General features: G+C 36.3%; 1 protein-coding gene across 3 annotated transcripts in view; it reads left to right on the top strand.

Moving 5' to 3' along the window:
* Window positions 1–18136, top strand: part of LOC124721349 (N-fatty-acyl-amino acid synthase/hydrolase PM20D1-like) — a 266153-nt gene extending 248017 nt beyond the window's left edge. For all 3 annotated transcript variants that reach the window (XM_047246273.1, XM_047246272.1, XM_047246271.1), the window contains 2 exons: window positions 690–927; window positions 15886–18136. In XM_047246273.1, the coding sequence (XP_047102229.1) occupies window positions 690–927; window positions 15886–16127 (480 nt within the window). In that variant the 3' untranslated portion in view covers window positions 16128–18136. The remainder of the gene's footprint in view (window positions 1–689; window positions 928–15885) is intronic.
* The last annotated feature ends 553 nt before the right edge of the window (window positions 18137–18689 follow it).

Below are 18689 nucleotides of genomic sequence, written 5' to 3'. Positions count from 1 at the left end.
GTAAGGTGTGAAAATAGCAAAATTATATTTCAGTTGTTCTCCATTCACTGTGTAGCATGCTATATGGGAATGATAACTTACTAGCTGTCTATCCACACAAATGGCCATTATCAACTCCCCTCACCCTCATTGTCTCACGTATTGCAGTCTTTTCCAGTAACCATGCACCTTTCCATTCTCCATACTCCTGTCAGCCGGAGCAACCACTCCGAAAGTCATGTGGTTGTTTGTGTCAGACTGTATACATAAAGTGGTAGTTTAAAAGTTAGTCAAATCTCTGTGTTGTCACATACTTCTATGTGCTATGCATCTATCAGCTATATTGTTCCACACTGTTGTTTATTGCTTCCATCCTAGAATTTCTGTCATTGAAGACACATTAATTTTAAAATGCCTTATCATGCAAAATGTGATATTCCCTTCACGATGAAATTAGACTATTGCCATTGTATAGTGTTGCTATGTCACTGAATTTCAGCCTTCTCACATATGATATGCCTTGTTTTTCATAAGTATGTGATTGATAAATGAGTTCCATGAATTGTCATACTTGTGCTGGAATAGTTACATTGAACATTTCTACAGTATAGTGAATGTGAATGGCTGATATTTATTGTGCTTGTATATCACTCCATGAGAGGAGTTTTTTGTGTTGAATATCATAGTAATGGAAACTGTTTTATATGAAGGAAAATGTTGTTCCACCATCAGCAACAGCTGTCATCAATCATCGAGTACATCCAGCTCAAAGAGTGGCTGATGTAATTTCTTATGACCGTGAGATAATTGATGATCCTCGTGTACACATTCGAGTCAAAACTTCAAGAGAAGCTCATCCTGTCTCTCCATTTGACCGTGATTGCATTCCCTTTCAGATGGTAGCTACAAGTATAAAACAAGTTTTTCATGATTCCATTGTTGTACCAGGTAGGTAGTGACATGAATACCTTCTGCTTTTTGTGTTACATTAGTATACAAAATTATCACTGCTGTTTCAGTTATTTTACAACGATTTCCATTTTCTATTAAGGCTTAATTTTTTAGTTAATGATTTGTTTCCATGTTTATGATCTGATACACTGGCTGTGTGGTACCAGTTCAACTATTCTAGTAACACACTCCACACACACTCATCAAATTTGTGTAGCTTTGATGGTGACAACTGAACCAAAATACACTGTATGAAGAAACTGTGTCAAGGTGTAGAAATAAAATTCTGAAGATGGCCTCCTAATATCTAAATCTGGTCATGATCACTTTAAGCATTTTGCAGCTTTGACTTAAATAAATATTCAGTTTTAGTAAAGATTACCTTTCCAGTTAGATGAATGATCCAGTCCCCAAGCATTTCTTAGATAGCAGTGTCATAGTTACCCTTTTAATTCACTAATATCTTTGCAGTAACTGACAGTTTAAATTATTTCACGTCATTTGAAATATAATTAATTTTTACCTCTCCTTCCTGTAACAAAAAAATTCCTCATTAATCAGAAAATGCAGATTATTTTATACTCAACATTTATTTTAACCATGTATTTAGAAACAATTTTCTAAAGTTCTTTCTCTATCAAAACTGCATAAGCCTCTGGTTCTGTACTCCAATAGTGTTCAAATGTTAACTATAGTTCAGAAAAGAGAGGAATCTAAACACAAATGTTTGTCACTGCTGATGACTGTCACAAAATGTGAATGTACTGTCTTAGTAGGAAAGGTGTACACTTTACTTTGAATAGGCAAGTGTTTCATAGGTACTGAAAACCACCAATAGGGCAAGTTGTGTTTGTACTTTCATTGGAAACTGATTGTAGTCAGTTGGTGAAATTTACTAAGTAAAGTCAGAAACACTCCATTTTGAATGTGTTTTACATAGTCTAATCTTTGAATGCTTTGAAGCATAAATATGCCACAAATTGTCATTTAAAGTCTCTGTTTGCTGTTCTGAGATATGATATGTTCACCATAGTCCACTACCGTGTTGACCATGGGGTAGTATTCTATAACAAAACAAATATCTCAAGATAATTTTTTGCAGAGTTTGTAGCTAAGCTATTTGTTGAATAGCCATCAGTAAATGAAACAATAGTTCATACAGTGACACATTTATAGTGAAAGAGAACAACAAAGCTAAAGCTAAATATCTAAGCAGAGATATTTTAAATGGAGGTGAATGAAAATGCTAACTGAAATAAAGAAGAGAGAAAACATGCCTAATAGATACACAGTTGCCTACTTTAAATACTAAGAGCCCTGGGTGTGAACATTAACAGGTGATTATTTCTTGTACTGTGGACTCAGAGCACACTCTATGAAACTGAAACATAGAAACCTACAGTAATCATTATTTCACCTGAATCTCAGTGATCTTGGAGGAAACTGTTGGAATTTTACTCAAGTTTGGTAAATTGAGTATCAGTATTAAACTACTTTACTACACCATCTTGGTGGAACTGTTTGCATGCTGTAAGAGTTACCTATATGTGAAAACATCTGGCCAAATGTTAGAGCAGAGTGAAAACAAGACTCCTTATAAATGACACAATCGGTTTTTGTCCAAATTTTCATATCAAAACACAGAGTGGGAAATGGGCAAATGTGGTATCAAATTGACTAGCTTGAGAGTTCAAGAACAGCTATTCTAGCTACGTAAATGAAATGTGGAAAAGTTCATCTCTTCAAGACCTAGCTATTTTGCACGTGAAAAGTCATACTGGTGTGATATTTAATTGTCAAAATGGTTTCCTCCAAACCAAGTACTAGATTCAAGACGTTTTGAGAATAGAGGACACTAAGAAAGCAAATGAGGTGTCAGTAAGATGTGAATGAAACTTGAAAATAAAAAAATGTGTAAAAAGTCAGCCAAATGTTTTCTGAAATGTCTTGTGTAACAGTAAGAAATAAACTGGATTAGAGAAACATTTTTCATGCCTTTTAATGATTCTTCAAGTCACGTACAGAAAGTGAGGTGCTTCATATGTTACACTAATCTATTTTATTTCTTACTTTTAGACAAATCATGTAACAAAACGTTTGACCAATTTTTTCCAATCTTTTTTGTTAAAGGGATGAGGTACATTTAATGTTTTATTACAGAAGAACCTTTTTTACTACTGTACATTAGAATGAGAAGAGAAGATAACATGCTGTCAGTAGGACACATGACACCTATAGGTAGAGAGACCAAATAAATGAACAAAGTAACTATAAAAATAAACAGCAAACAAAAAAGACAGCAAATTTGAGTTTAATGCAGATTAAATTGAGTACAATAAACTTTTGGTCTTGCATCTTTGCAGATGCAGATTGTTGTTATATTACATAGTTGTTTTTCCACAGATGCAGATTGTTGTTATATTACATAGTTGTTTTTCCACAATAATTTATTTAAATTTAAATATAATATTAATGGCACCACTCACTATTTTACAAAATAAATATTTTATCATTAACAATTTAAGACACTTTTGAGGCTCTTGAGATGTCTACATTTTCTGTTTGTACATTATTTTATATGTGAATGGCATGTTGATGAGTAATAGCAAGAAAATTGTAGGGCTACATTTGTTTCATGTTGCTTGCACCAAATTGATAAAAAGGAAAATGATGTTAGATCAAGACCTAGTGAATAGTGGGTAGTATTCTGTTTATGATGAAACAATTGTTTCATCCAAAGCTACAAAGCCATAAGTCTTGTAAGGTAACTCTTCGAGTGGAATGCAAGAATGTATGAATTATTGTTTGTATGATGTAAGAATTGGTTTATTGTGTACATGGCTGCCAACAACTTAAACAAATCCTACCAACATGTAGCTTTGCATCATGTGAGGTGGGGACAGGAACTCCATTAAAGCATTGATGATATGATGTGTACACCAACATGATCAGTCCTGATGTAGAGGTCTGGTATAGAAGTCTCTAAGACTACAGTCTGTTTTTTTTATAAACTGAAGTGTACAGTCAGTCAGGCATAGTGAAGTGGCATTGTACCCAATGATTTTTGTGTACACACAAGCAAATGAAAATGTAAGGGATGCTCACAGCTTGCATCGGGTCAAGTACATTTTTAGGAGACATTCACACATACTATTTTTTTTTAGACTATTCAAATAATTGAGCTAAATATAACAACTGGCACCATAATATAAGGACTGAGAAGAAAAATAAACTGCATATCCCCTGGTTTGGAATATGGGGTTTGTGATCACACAGACAAACTCCTTCAATCCGCACTGAACTCATACCGATTTTGGGGCTACTTTTGCTTGCCCCAGTGTAGTGCTGTATCATCACTTTTCACCTTCTTGTGTATGTCCCTTCCTTCAATGAAGACTGTTGAAATAGTCATGTACAGTTGCCAAGAGCTATCAACACAGAGTTGTAATGAACATGTGGATATTCAATAATTGTTTATAAGGCTCTTATTTGCTTCCTGTACCCCTATCTGCACCAGAGTACATTGTGTTTCTCAGGATCATAGTCACAACATTGTTGGAAGACATCCTGCTTGATCTTCATGCATTTATATGGTTCCAGTATGATGAAGCCCCAGTACATTTTGTACCTTTTGCTCATGAAAATCTACATCAGACATCCCTTGAAAGGTGGATGGGAAGAGAAAGTCCTATTTCATTGCAGTCTCATTTACCTGACTGGACCCCATTTGCTATCTTCTTGTAGGTCCATATGAAAAGCCTTGTGTCTGAAACACTTGTAAAGACTGACAAACACCTCTTGGAAAGTAGTTTTGCTGAATATGACATTGTTCAAACATCAGAGCTGTTTGAAGGATGATGACAGAACTTTGAGTAACAATGTCATGCCGGCATTAAAGCTGAGGGATGTCACTTTGAGCAAGTATTATGAAAGTATCATTTTGTGTAAGTTATGCAGATAAGTAAAATTATTACAAAAATATGTCTACATGAAATTTTATCATCATCAATGGACCAATGGTAAATTTGAATTGTTATCTGTTTTGCTTCTAACATTTGACTATATCATTTCTGTACCATGGTCGCATAACTCTAATTATACAGGGTGTGGCAGAACCAACTAAGCAATTTCTATTGATTACCACTGTGGCTGTGGTGGGGGTAGGCAGTTGCACGTGGTCTGCCTTTGTTCAGTCATGGACCCCATTTCAGTAGCCAACATGGTCTGGACCAGTGCACATCGTAGTTTTACCATTCATGCTTATTATGAAAACATCAGATCTGTGAACGCTACACAGTGAGCTCTTTGGTGACAGTTCAACATTCCACGCAACAATGCCATTCCTAATGCAAACACTATTCAGTCCTGGGTACAGCAGTTGGAGGAAACATTCTCCTTAAGTGATAGTGTCGTGTGCCATATCACAATTTGGCATGGTAGGCCCTTACTTTTTTGAGGTGGAAGGAGTGACCATGACAGTGAATTCCACACATTATGTTTCAATTTTCCAAAATTTTCTTGAACCCAGAATGGATGAGAATGTTGAAGAACATGGACTGGGGACTTGTGGTTCCAACAGGATGGAGCTACTGCTCACACAGCTCGAATTGGCTTACACAGTCACCAGATTTCAGCATTTATGACTACTTTCTTTGGGATATCTGAAGGAAAAGGTTTTCAAAAGCCACCCTCACACCCTACCAGAGTTAAAAGAGCAGATTACTGACGAAATGCATGTCATACCCCACGATATGTGTGCAAGAGCCTCTCAAAACTTAGGGGATTATCTACAACAATGTATTGATGCTAATGGCCGCCATCTTGAGGACATTATTTTCAAAACTAAATGAATGTTAAATGGTATATTGTACTAATTTAGAAAATAAAAACATTTTTTCTCTATACATCCAGATTTACTTTTTATTGCTCCTTAAAACTGCTTAGTCAGTTCTGCCGCGCTCTGTACATCATGCCCTTATTTATTGTTTTTGAGAGTGAATATAATCTTCATAGAAACACCTCTGTATTTAACTAAAGTGGACTCTAAATTTTTGTCAAAGTTTTAAATCTCTAAATGTTTGCTTTCTAAATTCAGTGAAGTTGAGTAAGTTGAGGATCTAGCATGTAACATACATGAGCTAACCCCTCCCCACCTTTACTTATACATAATTCAAAGACAATATTGCATTTACAGTTATTTTCTCTTCAACCAGTTCTTCACTTATTGTTGCTGTGCTACATATATTCTGTTGATGCTAACCAAAGAATTTGAGACTTCACCATACCAGCATATCACATGTTAGCATTCAAATATATGTCCAATCAAAAGCAAAGCCCTCTAAGGGAAACTGATTGATTGTAAGAAAATGAAATGTCTACAGCCAACCTTGTGATATCATTTATTGTGTAGCTACAAGTTTCAGCACTTCAATGCACCATCTTCAGGCCGTAGTTGATGTTGAAGGGGTTACCACGATCCATATATACACTGCATCAGTGGCCAACTTAACTTGTTTACGCAGACTATTTGTAACTGGGGTGTCAGCACTCCAACCATCAATTCAGCTTTGGTACACCAAAGTATCAAAACTGGTAACCACACCGTAAACAAGATCATAAGGATGGCTGTAGGCATTTTATTTTCTTACTGTAGTGAATGTGGTCCCCAAGACCTCCAGTCAAAAGGATGGACATATAAAACCAGTGATTAATGGTAGTAACAGCCACATCATTTTCTATTTACTGCATTGAAAGTATTTGAAAAACATGATGATGTTCACCATTTTCTAGAAATTTATCTAAAAACAATGGAATTGAAATGGACAGCCCTAGAATACTAAATAAGTCAGTAGAAAAGCAATAGAGCAGTGATTCTGCATGGCATGGATTTGACAAGTCCTTGATAGAGTTCTGAAGGTACTTATCAACTGTTGTCTACACACAGGTTGTACAATTCCCATAAATTATGGGCTGGTGGTTTGTGGCTGCAGATCTGGCACTTGATACCATCTCAGATGTATTCCGTCGTGTTCATATCAGCCAAATCTGGTGGTCAAGACATCAATGTGTATTCACTACCATGCTCTCCAAGCCACTGTTGCCTTGTGACCTGGACAGTAATTAAGCCGGAGAATGACATCACTGTGGGAGGACACATCAAGCATGAAAGGATTCAGGCAATCCACAATAATGTACATGTGGTCTGCTGTAGAGCCTCATGTTCCACAATGTACTCCAAAACACTTGTGCCTGCACCAGCATTGTACTCCTGTCATCAGCTCTACCCCAAATATCTGCCTGTCACACTTTAGAGAGTGGGCAAGCCTCCAGACCCCATGTTCTGTGGTGAAGTGTGGACATCCAAAATCTTGTCACCAACTTTGGGTTTCACCTTCCATCAATTACTTTTCATAGATGCTCATGAAAGTAGCATGTGAACAGCTGATCAGTGTCTCCATTTCCAAGATGCTTGTTCTCTGGCACTGGGCGTTAACAATCTGCCCTTTGCCAAAGATACTTGTGTCATTGGAATTCCCCATTTGCAGTCTGTATCATCACTATATTCATTCCCTATTATCTCTGCTTCATCTATAGACTTTCCTTGCTGTGGCACATGTCCACAACATCACTAGACTGCATTCAGTGTTGTGGTGGGCAGTGGTCTCAATGTTTTGGCTCACCACTATCTCTCTTTACCTTACTTACTATCTCTCTTTACCTTACAAGTGGATCCCTGAGGCAGTTATGACCTGCAAATTCTCTAGAACTGGACCTCCAGAAAACCCTACACAACACCAAACATCAGAATTCACTGTGTATCAGTACTAAGGTGGAAGTGCAGATAAGATTATATCATCTGCAGTATTGTGGCCAATATAACAATAGGGACCTTATAGATATATGCAACCCCCCACAACCCGCATTAACTGCCAACAACTTGTCATAATTTTACTTCCTGCTGATTGTGCCATGATTTTCACAATGTTGACCACAGTCCATGTTATATTTGTTCTTTGAATTTCATTAGCATAAGATCAGTTGGTTGATTTGGGAGAGTGGACCAGACAGCAAGGTCATCAATCCCATCGCATTATTCAAGTATGGGGGAGGAAGTTGTCCCATGTGGTAAGTCTCCTCAGACCCACAGTTCTGGGTGACTTTCCCAAAATCTACCTCTTTTTCTAGACCTCTCCAGACCTTTTCCTTCACCCCTCTTCCTTCCCCTTCAACACTTCTGCCTGAAGAAGGAGCCACTGGCTCTGAAAGCTTGCCTAATTATAACCTCCTTTTATGTGTGTGTTCTGCCGCCGCTTGATGAGTAGATTTTTTATCTATCCAATCAAATTATTTTGTCAAAAATTGATTGTTTTCGTTAACATATTATGCAGTATGCACTAAATGCAAAATCATAGCAATCTCTATTTTTCATTGAAAACTTTTATGACTTTTGTGCAGTGTCTTACTTCCACGTAAATATCACAATAACTATGGCCATTAACAAAATGATGGACACATCATCATGAACCTGACGCATAAAGCTACAAGTAAAGCAAAAATGAAATTTTCTATCGAATAATTTGTGTAAAATTATTTGAGAAAGGTTGCAGAGTATGTGCCTCGATTCTGCCATCGCTGAACAGCTGTTTGGCAGACACTGTTGTCCTCCCCTCCCAAACAAACAAATGAACTCGCCCAGAACTTTGGATGAAAATTAGTCACTGTGCATCAGCCACTTTACCCTGTACTGACTACATATCTTGATTTTTACATGCTCACTCATGTGATATACCCTACCTTCAGGAATTAGTTATTCATATAATTTTTTGTAGCCTGTACGTAGGCCACCAGGGTGAAGCAGTTGAAGTCAGTGGCTTGTGATGAACCAGGTAACAGAATTAATTTCCAAGTTCCTGTGTTAATACTTATCATGTAACAATTAAGAGTTCTGGAAGTTTCTAGAAACTTCTTATTATGAAAATTTTCAGATCTGAGATAATTCATTGTTTGTTTTCATGTAGCTTTTCACCATTCGAGAAGCTTCAGCTCAGTACACAATTTATTTTGCACTTGTCAAATAAACCAGCTTTCAGTATCAAGGATTGGCTATTGTTAACATGCCTACTCTTATATTTGGCACAGTTCTGATGAGTAAGTGACATATTTTAATGAAGATGATGCTGGATACTTCAGAATTTTAATAGGGCTATGACTCCAATTATTTTATAAAAATGCCATCACATTCATGTCCAGCATATAAATGAAAGAACTGTGCTGCTCTTAATAACTGCTTAGTTGAGATAGTAGTTGCCAAGAAAATGTCAGTGAACCAGCTGCACAACAGGTGCCTACAGGAGATGTTAGTGAGGAGCCCGTTAAGTTACTGAAGTGATTCAATCAAATTGCCCAATACAGTATTTTCAATAACATTTTTTGTCATCTGTGTCTACTCTTACTGGGATCAACAATCGCTTGAGATAGCTAGGAGCAATTTCAGATGAAAATTAAGAAAGCTTTTAATGACAGTCAGCAGCAGATTTTGTCTGTAAAGAAGCACACAGGCCAGTATTAGGGGGGCTATGAAATTGTTTGCACAGGGAATTTTTTCATTGTGCCTCACAAAATATGAAAAAAGGCAATGTTGTTTCACTTCTAATGAAATATGCAGGTGCACTTCTTCTGCAGAATATTACCAAAATAGAGAACTTTATCAAGTGGTCCCAGTACATCAAAAAACAATGCATCAGAAAATGTTATGTTTCAAGAAGTTTGACTGACTTCAGTATATAATACGTATGGCAAATCATCCACTACTGTAATGAATAAATATTTATAATGCTAGGTAGAATATCTGTCAGTGCAATTTTAAGTATGAACAGTGATACTTCAAGAGCACAATATCACAGTGGTTTAAAAACACAAGGATGCTTACTGTCAGCTAAAGACTCCCTTGGAGGGATAACTCATCACTGACAAAATCCCACTCACTTCTACATTAACAAACGTCATTGTTGTAAGTTCCATCATATGTAAAAGCCATCAAGGGCTTAGATATGGAAGCAACCATCAAACATCTCTAACTAGTAGACAGGACACTGCATAGAAGCAATCACCATCTAATACCATACAAAATAGATCATTTATGGCCAGCAGCAATTAAGTATTTTCATCAACATTCAACGTCTGGCCAGCTGGCATTTTTGAAGTTCTTTGACAAAACTGCACACTGGTATTGTTGGCAATGTTGTTCCAATATGTTGGACTCAACATAAATAACTTAAGGAATGTAACCTCATTTACCCCCAGGACATCTGGAGTCACTTCTACCTGCCATTGCCCCATTACATTGGTTTGGAACTGTCCTTTTATGGTGTATCCCAAAGACAAAAAAAAAGATGGACAGCAGTTTAATTAACTAGTTTATTTTGCTCTTACCACGCTTCTAGCAACAACTAAAGTTCCATAGTTAATATATAATTCTGAAACATGGAACACCATAAAATGATCTCTAATCACGGAACGGTGTTACCATGGAATCTGATGTCGAAATTGATTTCTTGTCATATTTTTTTACAATTTGGCAGTTGTACACATATATCATCAACAGACAAATGATCTAATTAGATTTTGATATCTTTATGTATAATGACACTGCATCGATATGTGTGTATGATACTGACTGTTGTGACATCTAAATTCAACACAATGAAGCACTATTCTTTCTGCTTAATGGTAATATGACCTAAATGAGAATCTTATTACCCAAAACTGAAGGTATTCAGGATGATTAAATTCCTTAATTTATTGCCACTATTGAAGAATTACTGTTAGCCACTATATATGCTGGACACTTAGGGTAATGACTGGTGGCACTGTAATGTGAATCACCAAACTGTAGATAATAAGGTAACTTAATTTGGATCCTTACATCTGTGGTAATATTTGAGCTATCTAAAAATTAATAAAATGCTACTTGGGCTGTGACAATACTGTCACTATTTGTCATACATCACATATAAATTTGAATATTATAGTTATACTCCAAGAAGCCAAATGTACCGGGATGTTATATGTGTCCACTACATGAAATTTTATTACAGATCTGAGGTCTACATTGATGACATGTCTTACTACCAAGAGAACATGAAGGCATGTTTGTTGATTTAGAAGTCTCATTGAATGCAGCTACAACTCTGTGTGTGTGTGTGTGTGTGTGTGTGTGTGTGTGTGTGTGTGTGTGTGTGTGTGTGTGTGTGTGTGTATGCTCTACAAGCCACCTTACAGCATGTGGAGGAGGGTACTTTGTCTACCATCATAATTTCCCTCTTTTTCTGTTCCAGTTGCATGTAGTTTGTGGGAAGAGGTAAGCTTACAAGTGGGATTGAGTCTCCCTACTTTTATCATTTTCCTTTCATGAGATATACATGGGAGGAAGCAATGTATTGGTTGACTCTTCTAGGAACATATGCTCTCAGGACCTTAACGGTAGACCATATCATGATGCAGAATGCTTCTCTGGCAGCATCTGCCATTGGAGCTGGCTGAGAATCTCCATGACACTTTCATACTTAATAAATGAACCTGTGACTAAACATACTGCTCTTCTTTGGATCTACTCTCTGTTTCCTCTATTAATCCTATCTGGTATGGATCCCACACTGGTAAACTACTTCCTTTGATGATAGGATAAATTTCCTGAGGTTTCTTCCGCTGACTCTGTGTGGCATCTGTCCTACCCAAGATTAATTTTAAATGGTTTTTTCCACTTCAGATTACTCTGCACACATTTTCACAGATATTTTATGGAAGTAATCACTTCCACAGTTCTGCAATTATGTAATCATGCAGTAAAGGGTCTTTCTGTCTATATTTCCACAATACATTACATTTTTCTTATGTTGAGGGTCAATTGCCACACACTGCTCCTAGGGTCGATCCTCTGTAGGTCTTCGACAATTTTCTAATGTAGTGACTTCTCAGTAACAAATTTGTCTATTTCCTTGTTTGTTGTCCATATAAAAATAAGTTTTTGGACATTGCCATAGATTTTAGTTAATATATACAAAGCTTTGTTAACATACATAAGTGCACTCATTGATATAAATAGTGAAGGTCAGAAATTATTGCTTTTTGTCGCAAAAACAAACTTGCATAATATACACTGTTTTACAGAGAGATATTACAACTTGAAACATAAATGCACACATTGATATAGTGTGTGAAGATCAGACATTAATATTTTTTGTTGAAAAAAAAAAGTGTGTTATATACACCATTTTAAAAAGGAATATTACAACTTGAAATCTTCTACTGAATAAAAGCTTTTCTCTATTAATAAATACTTAAGTTTGTTCTTTAAGGTACAGGGTGTTTCAAAAATGACCGGTATATTTGAAACGGCAATAAAAACTAAACGAGCAGCGATAGAAATACACCGTTTGTTGCAATATGCTTGGGACAACAGTACATTTTCAGGCAGACAAAGCCCCATGTTGCAGTCCCATCATCCCTGCATCCTCAAAAAGTACTGGTCTGGGCCGCCATTTCTTCCAAAGGAATCATTGGCCCATTTTTCAGATCCGAAACGATTACTGCATCACGCTATCTGGACATTCTTCGAGAAATTTGTGGCGGTACAAACTGCCTTAGACGACACTGCGAACACCTTGTGGTTTATGCAAGATGGTGCCCAGCCACATCGCACGGCCGACGTCTTTAATTTCCTGAATGAATATTTCGATGATCGTGTGATTGCTTTGGGCTATCCAAAACTTACAGGAGGCGGCGTGGATTGGCCTCCCTATTCGCCAGACATGAACCCCTGTGACTTCTTTCTGTGGGGACACTTGAAAGACCAGGCATACCGCCAGAATCCAGAAACAATTGAACAGCTGAAGCAGTACATCTCATCTGCATGTGAAGCCATTCCGCCAGACACGTTGTCAAAGGTTTCGGGTAATTTCATTCCGAGACTACGCCATATTATTGCTACACATGGTGGATATGTGGAAAATATCGTACTATAGAGTTTCCCAGACCGCAGCGCCATCTGTTGTTGACAATTGTAACTACTGTAATTTCGAAAGTTTGTCTGCCTGAAAATGTACTGTTGTCCCAAGCATATTGCAACAAACGGTGTATTTCTATCGCTGCTCGTTTATTTTTTATTACCGTTTCAAATATACCGGTCATTTTTGAAACACCCTGTATTTAAATTAACGTGCTTGAGGCCAATGGCAGTCTGTTATGAAAGGTGTGGACTATAGCCTGCAGTCTTTTCTTTTACGTGCAGTTCTGTGAAAGTTTTCCCTTCCCCATGTATTGTACCTATGTACATTACTGTTTGTTGGATTATATTCTGGAATTTGTTTCAGAAACATTATTGCCCACAGGATGTACATAGAGTAGAAGGCTAGTATTTTATATTTTCTGAAGATTTCTCTACAAGGGTCTCTCCTGTTTACCTTAGCTACCACTCTTACTTCCTCATTTGTAGTCTGAAGACCCTGTCTGTAAAGACAGTTGGTACCCCACCCCATATCTCAATACCATACTGTGTATGTGGATGTATCACTCCAAAGTGTATTTGTCTGAATCTAACATGGTTCAGAAAGGCTGAGACCTATTTCAATACATAATCATTTGTTCTGATTTTCTTACAAATATGGTCTATATGTTCTTTCCATGAAGATGTTCATCAACAACTATAGCCAAAAATTTGTGTTTGTTTGTGTAGCTAAGAGCCAATGGAGGTGTAAACTGAGTACTATTTAGGCTCTGATTATAGCTAAGCATAAATTGCATTGTCACTTTCTTCTCTTTATTTACAAGTATCTTTTTTGTAGTAAGATAACTTGACAGAACATTATAACTGGTTTCACTACTGTTTGTAGTAGTTTACATATCATGGCCCCAGCTGACAAAAGATATGTTATCAGCATAGCTTACAACCTTGCAGTCTTGGGGTCCAGTCAAATCATTAACATTCATAAGAAACAGGAAATGCCCCAGTATACTTCCTTGAGGCACACCACATTGAAGTATCTTGTGTATTGATTTGATTGTTACCAACTGTTCATTCCTTTTATAATTTAGCTTGATAAACAGTTTTCTGTCTTTCAAACAAGAGGTAAGTAGTTGCAAGGCTACCCCTCTCATCCTGTATGCTTCTAATTTATGTAGCAGATTTGTATGATCCACAGTATCAAAACCTTTACTCATATCCAGGAAGGTGTCTGTTACCTTGTCTCCTTCATCTACCTTGTTCATTATTTCATGTATAGGAGTAGCTACTGCTGTTACAGTAGACCTTGCTTTTCTGAAACCATGTTGTAGATTGTTGAATAGATTATGCTTAATGAAATATGTCTTAAATTGTTTTAAAATTACCTTTTCTAGTAATTCCCCAATCTCTGAAGTTAATGACATTGCCCTACAGTTTTTCATAACACTTTTTATTCCCTTCTAATACGCCAGTAGGATTACCACAAAAAGCCTCATGGGACTTCTAATGTTACCTATATTGTGAAAAGTAATGGTCCTGTAACATTCCCTTGGGGCATGCCTGAAGTCACTTTTACATCTGAAATCATCTCTTTGTGCATAATGACACGCTGTGCTCTGTTTCACAGAAACTCTTCAATCCAGTCACATAGTTTGTCTATATTCCATACACTCATATTTTGTTCATTAGGCAGCATTGTGGAACTGTATCAAACTTCTTCCTGAAGTTGAGCAACCTGGCATGTGTACCTGGCTGCCTGTATTTACTGGTTTCTGGGTCTTGTGAATGAATAAAGTGAGATGGGTTTCACACAATCGCTGTTGTTACTGGAATCCATGTTGATTACTACAGAGAAGATTTTTGGTCCCCAGAAATGTCATAATACGACATCAGAGATATATGCTTATAGTTCTGTGCATTTTTTCATTGAGTCTTCTTGAAAATGGGAATGACTTGTACATTTTTTCATATCATTAGGAACACTTGCTCCTCTAGAGGCCTAAGGAATACTGCTGGTAGAAGAGGGACAAGCTTTTTCATTTACTCTGTGTAGAATCAAGCTGGTATCCCATCGGGTACAGTGGCGTTTCCTCTGTTGAGTGATTTCAGTTGTTTTTCTATCCCTTGGTCCTTGGAGCTGCACTTATTCTGAGTATGTGACGGCATGATTAGGGATCAAATATGCTCAAGGTACTTCTCACAAAAGAGCTTTAGCAAGATTCAGACTTAAGATGCTACAGTTAGCTCTGTAACAGCAATTTGCTCTTTTCCAAAGAGGTTAAATAGCATTGCAGCCTCGGCCACATATAGTGTGACGTAATGTTTAAAATTCCTGGCTGGCAATGGACAGGTCACAAGTTTGGTTCTACTCTCCTAACATTATTTTTAATGTATGGTTTACAAGGTCCAGAAGAGTCTCCAAAACCATATTTAACTAAAATTTAGATGACTTCATAAAATTTTATATAGTATGTAAATGTGAACACTTCATTCAAGATGCAGTTCCAATATATGTGTTTGTGTTTGCATAGTAAACTTTCTTTCAGTATTAAATTTGGACTATCACTTATTTCATATTTATTTCACAGTTCATATGACTATGTGGTGATAATTAATAATTTTTGAGAACATCTAGAACTTATTCAAAGTCAGTAAAAACTCAAACAAGAAATATTGTAATGAATGGTTTAGTCAGAAAAATTCTGCAGAAGTCCGACCTGTATTTTAAATATGCTTTCTTACCTAACGCACAAAACTGTATGCTTTATTCTGCAATATTTATTTCATTAGGCTAGTGTAAACTTAGGGAAATCATTGTCATGCATTGATCTTCCAAGATCAGACTATTTTAAGAACCAGAATTGTAAATAAAAAACTAGATACTTTAATTTTTCTGTTCATGTTTTCATGTATTCTTAAAACAGATATACAAGAGTTGTGACTTTTATTTTCAGGTGTTTTCATTGCTAATACAGATACTCGCTGGTACCTGGATCTTACATCAAATCTCTACAGATTTCTACCAACAATTGTAACACCAGCAGATATTACTCGGTACCATGGAAATAATGAACGGATTTCCATAGACAGTTACCATCAAGCAATTAATTTTTATTACAGAATAATTAAGAATTCAGATCTACTTATTAATGTAGTTCCAGCATCAGTCATCAGTAATGAAGAGAAAGAGTTATAAGTTTACAGATAAATGTCATGTCACAGCACATTTTGTAGTGTTCATTTTTCTTAGCATGAAAGTTGTGGACAACAATTATAGGATTTACTTATATTGATCTCATATCAAAAGTGTCTATTATTTTGCTGTTTAACTTCCTTAGACAGAACTCTATTAGACAAATATATGTGACCAGTAGAAATCAGTCAAATCTGGATATATTAGACATGTCCATCCAGTAATGTTTCAGCAATAGTTATTCCACTTTACAAGACTTTGACAGACTCTCCTTGTAACAAATAATGTCATGATGCTGAGCAAAAACAATTTCTGTTCAGAACCCTTGAAACTATTACCCCATAATATATACATACATAGCACACAACAAATAAAAGGGCAATATGTATTTCTCATCTGCAACAGCTGCAGGGCCTTAAAGCATCCAAGAATTTACAATAATTGCTAAGATGACTGTAGTAATAGACTGCTGTACACTATTTATCTTGACACAAAGATGGAAAGCACATATCTGCAAGTTTTAAATTTTAAGACAAACTATAAAAATGTTAGACCATTTAGTGTTTAATTCTGGGATTTGGTGTGATATTTCTTACTTGGCTGTGTTGTTGCTTAATATAAGCTATAATGGAAAGGTGCAATCCATTTACACCAAGACATATAAAACGATTTTAGATTTTCTTCTTCTTTCATTTGGCTTTTTGCTAACAGTAAGGAGGTTCTTATGTAGACTAAACTCTCTTTAAAATGCTTTACATATGAAGTGGAACTGGCTATAATTATTTCATACATGTTACTAAGCGTATTAGTAATGATGCATGCAGCGATTTTTAAATCTATAGTGAATATTTGTTTCATTGACTTTTTTCATGACATAAGTACACACTGAATTTCCTGTTTATTCATCTTTATATTGAGTCAGACATGTATTGTGCACTCACTCAATATACAGTTGGCACTGGATGCAAGTCTGTTGTATATCAAGTCCAGCATCTCCTATATTATGTTACTCGATGCATTATTCAGAAAGCACTTTCACATGCAGGGCACAAACAACGTCTGTTACTACTTGCCTTATATTAGTGGTGGGGAGGTCTGCAGTTCATTTATTTTCATTACTTATCTTTATATTTTATCAATGCTTTTTACTTCAGACTTTACACTGAAGTACTTTAAAAATGGGACACTGTACTTATTATTTATTAAGTTAAAACCCATACCTGAGAATTCATTTTGAATTCACTAAATTTGCAGTATAATAAAATTATTGGTAAATCCTATCAGAATAGCTTTGAAATGGAACCATGGCATTTTGGTGCTCTTTTGAAGACACAAGTTGAAAAAGAATAATAATAGAAGGCACTTAAATTTGCTCTGAGGTTGTTTTAGTTCATCCATTCTCTCCCTTTAGTTATAGACCATTTTAAGCATCACCATAACATTGCAGTTGCATATACAAAGATGCAGACTTATTTTTAATAAGATTTGTTGTGCTGTAGCAGTTATCAAACAAATTTAATAGGAAAATGTATAAAGACATACAAGGAAACTATTTTTATATACTTCCATCCATGACTGTTAATGTTTTAGAGTAATTTCTCATATTATATCTGTGCTATGTGCAATGACACCAACTTCACTCCTTCTCGCACTTTATATTCAGTGCTCAATGACACTATGTATGACAATCTTTTCTTTTATTTCATTGGTCACCTGTTTCTAATGACCACACTGTTGATGGGATATTGAACTCTTATCTTCCCTTCTTTCATTTCCACTGGTCAACTGGTTCTTTTACCATGACTTGACTGTACATTTAACTATGGCTTTCCCTCATTTTATGCCAGCTTATATAGTTTCATGCTCCAGTGCTGCTTTCTACCTCAGGCACAAATACATTTAAGGAAGCTATTTTCACTGCTTTCTATTTTCACGCCTTCCTGTTTTCAGTGGTTCACAAGTTTGCTTCTGGATCTCTGAACCATTGCCAAAAATATCATAACAGGGGAGGGAGGGGGTGGGGGTGGGGGTGAAGGTATCTTTTGCTACAAACTGAATGTGTGTTACAGAGATTTGGTTCTCAGTTTGACCCCTTTATGTAGCAACTGCCTGAAGCGTAACTGGGAGTGTTCGATACTTTCTCTAACATAATGTACAGAACTTTCTAAAATCTTTTTCTTAGCTTTTTTAGCTGTAGGTCAGCCTAATTATTGCAGAATATATTGTATGAAATAGGTATTGCCTATACATGGACCTTTATTGGTGCTATAGTCAAAGCAATACTAAGGGTGCTAATAACCGTGACACTGAGTGCTCTAAACCTAAGACCAACCAACTAAAGCGGCATCCATCAGTGCATCCTGCATCTTTCATGTTTATTTCATGTTTAATATAGCTGTGGTCAATTTATGGAAACGGGGAGTAAATCAGTTGCAACCAAAATCTGCTTCTTCTTTTGCAAATAATGTAGTCATAGTGCTAATATCCAAAATCAGATGCATCTTTTGAGCTCCTTGTGGCATTAAAACATTGACAGACAGGTACCTGAGGATCAGAGAATTAAAC

The sequence above is a fragment of the Schistocerca piceifrons genome, chromosome X (assembly GCF_021461385.2).
Source record: "Schistocerca piceifrons isolate TAMUIC-IGC-003096 chromosome X, iqSchPice1.1, whole genome shotgun sequence".
Taxonomy (NCBI): Eukaryota; Metazoa; Arthropoda; class Insecta; order Orthoptera; family Acrididae; genus Schistocerca; species Schistocerca piceifrons.
This window is presented reverse-complemented; position numbering and strand designations above follow the sequence as displayed.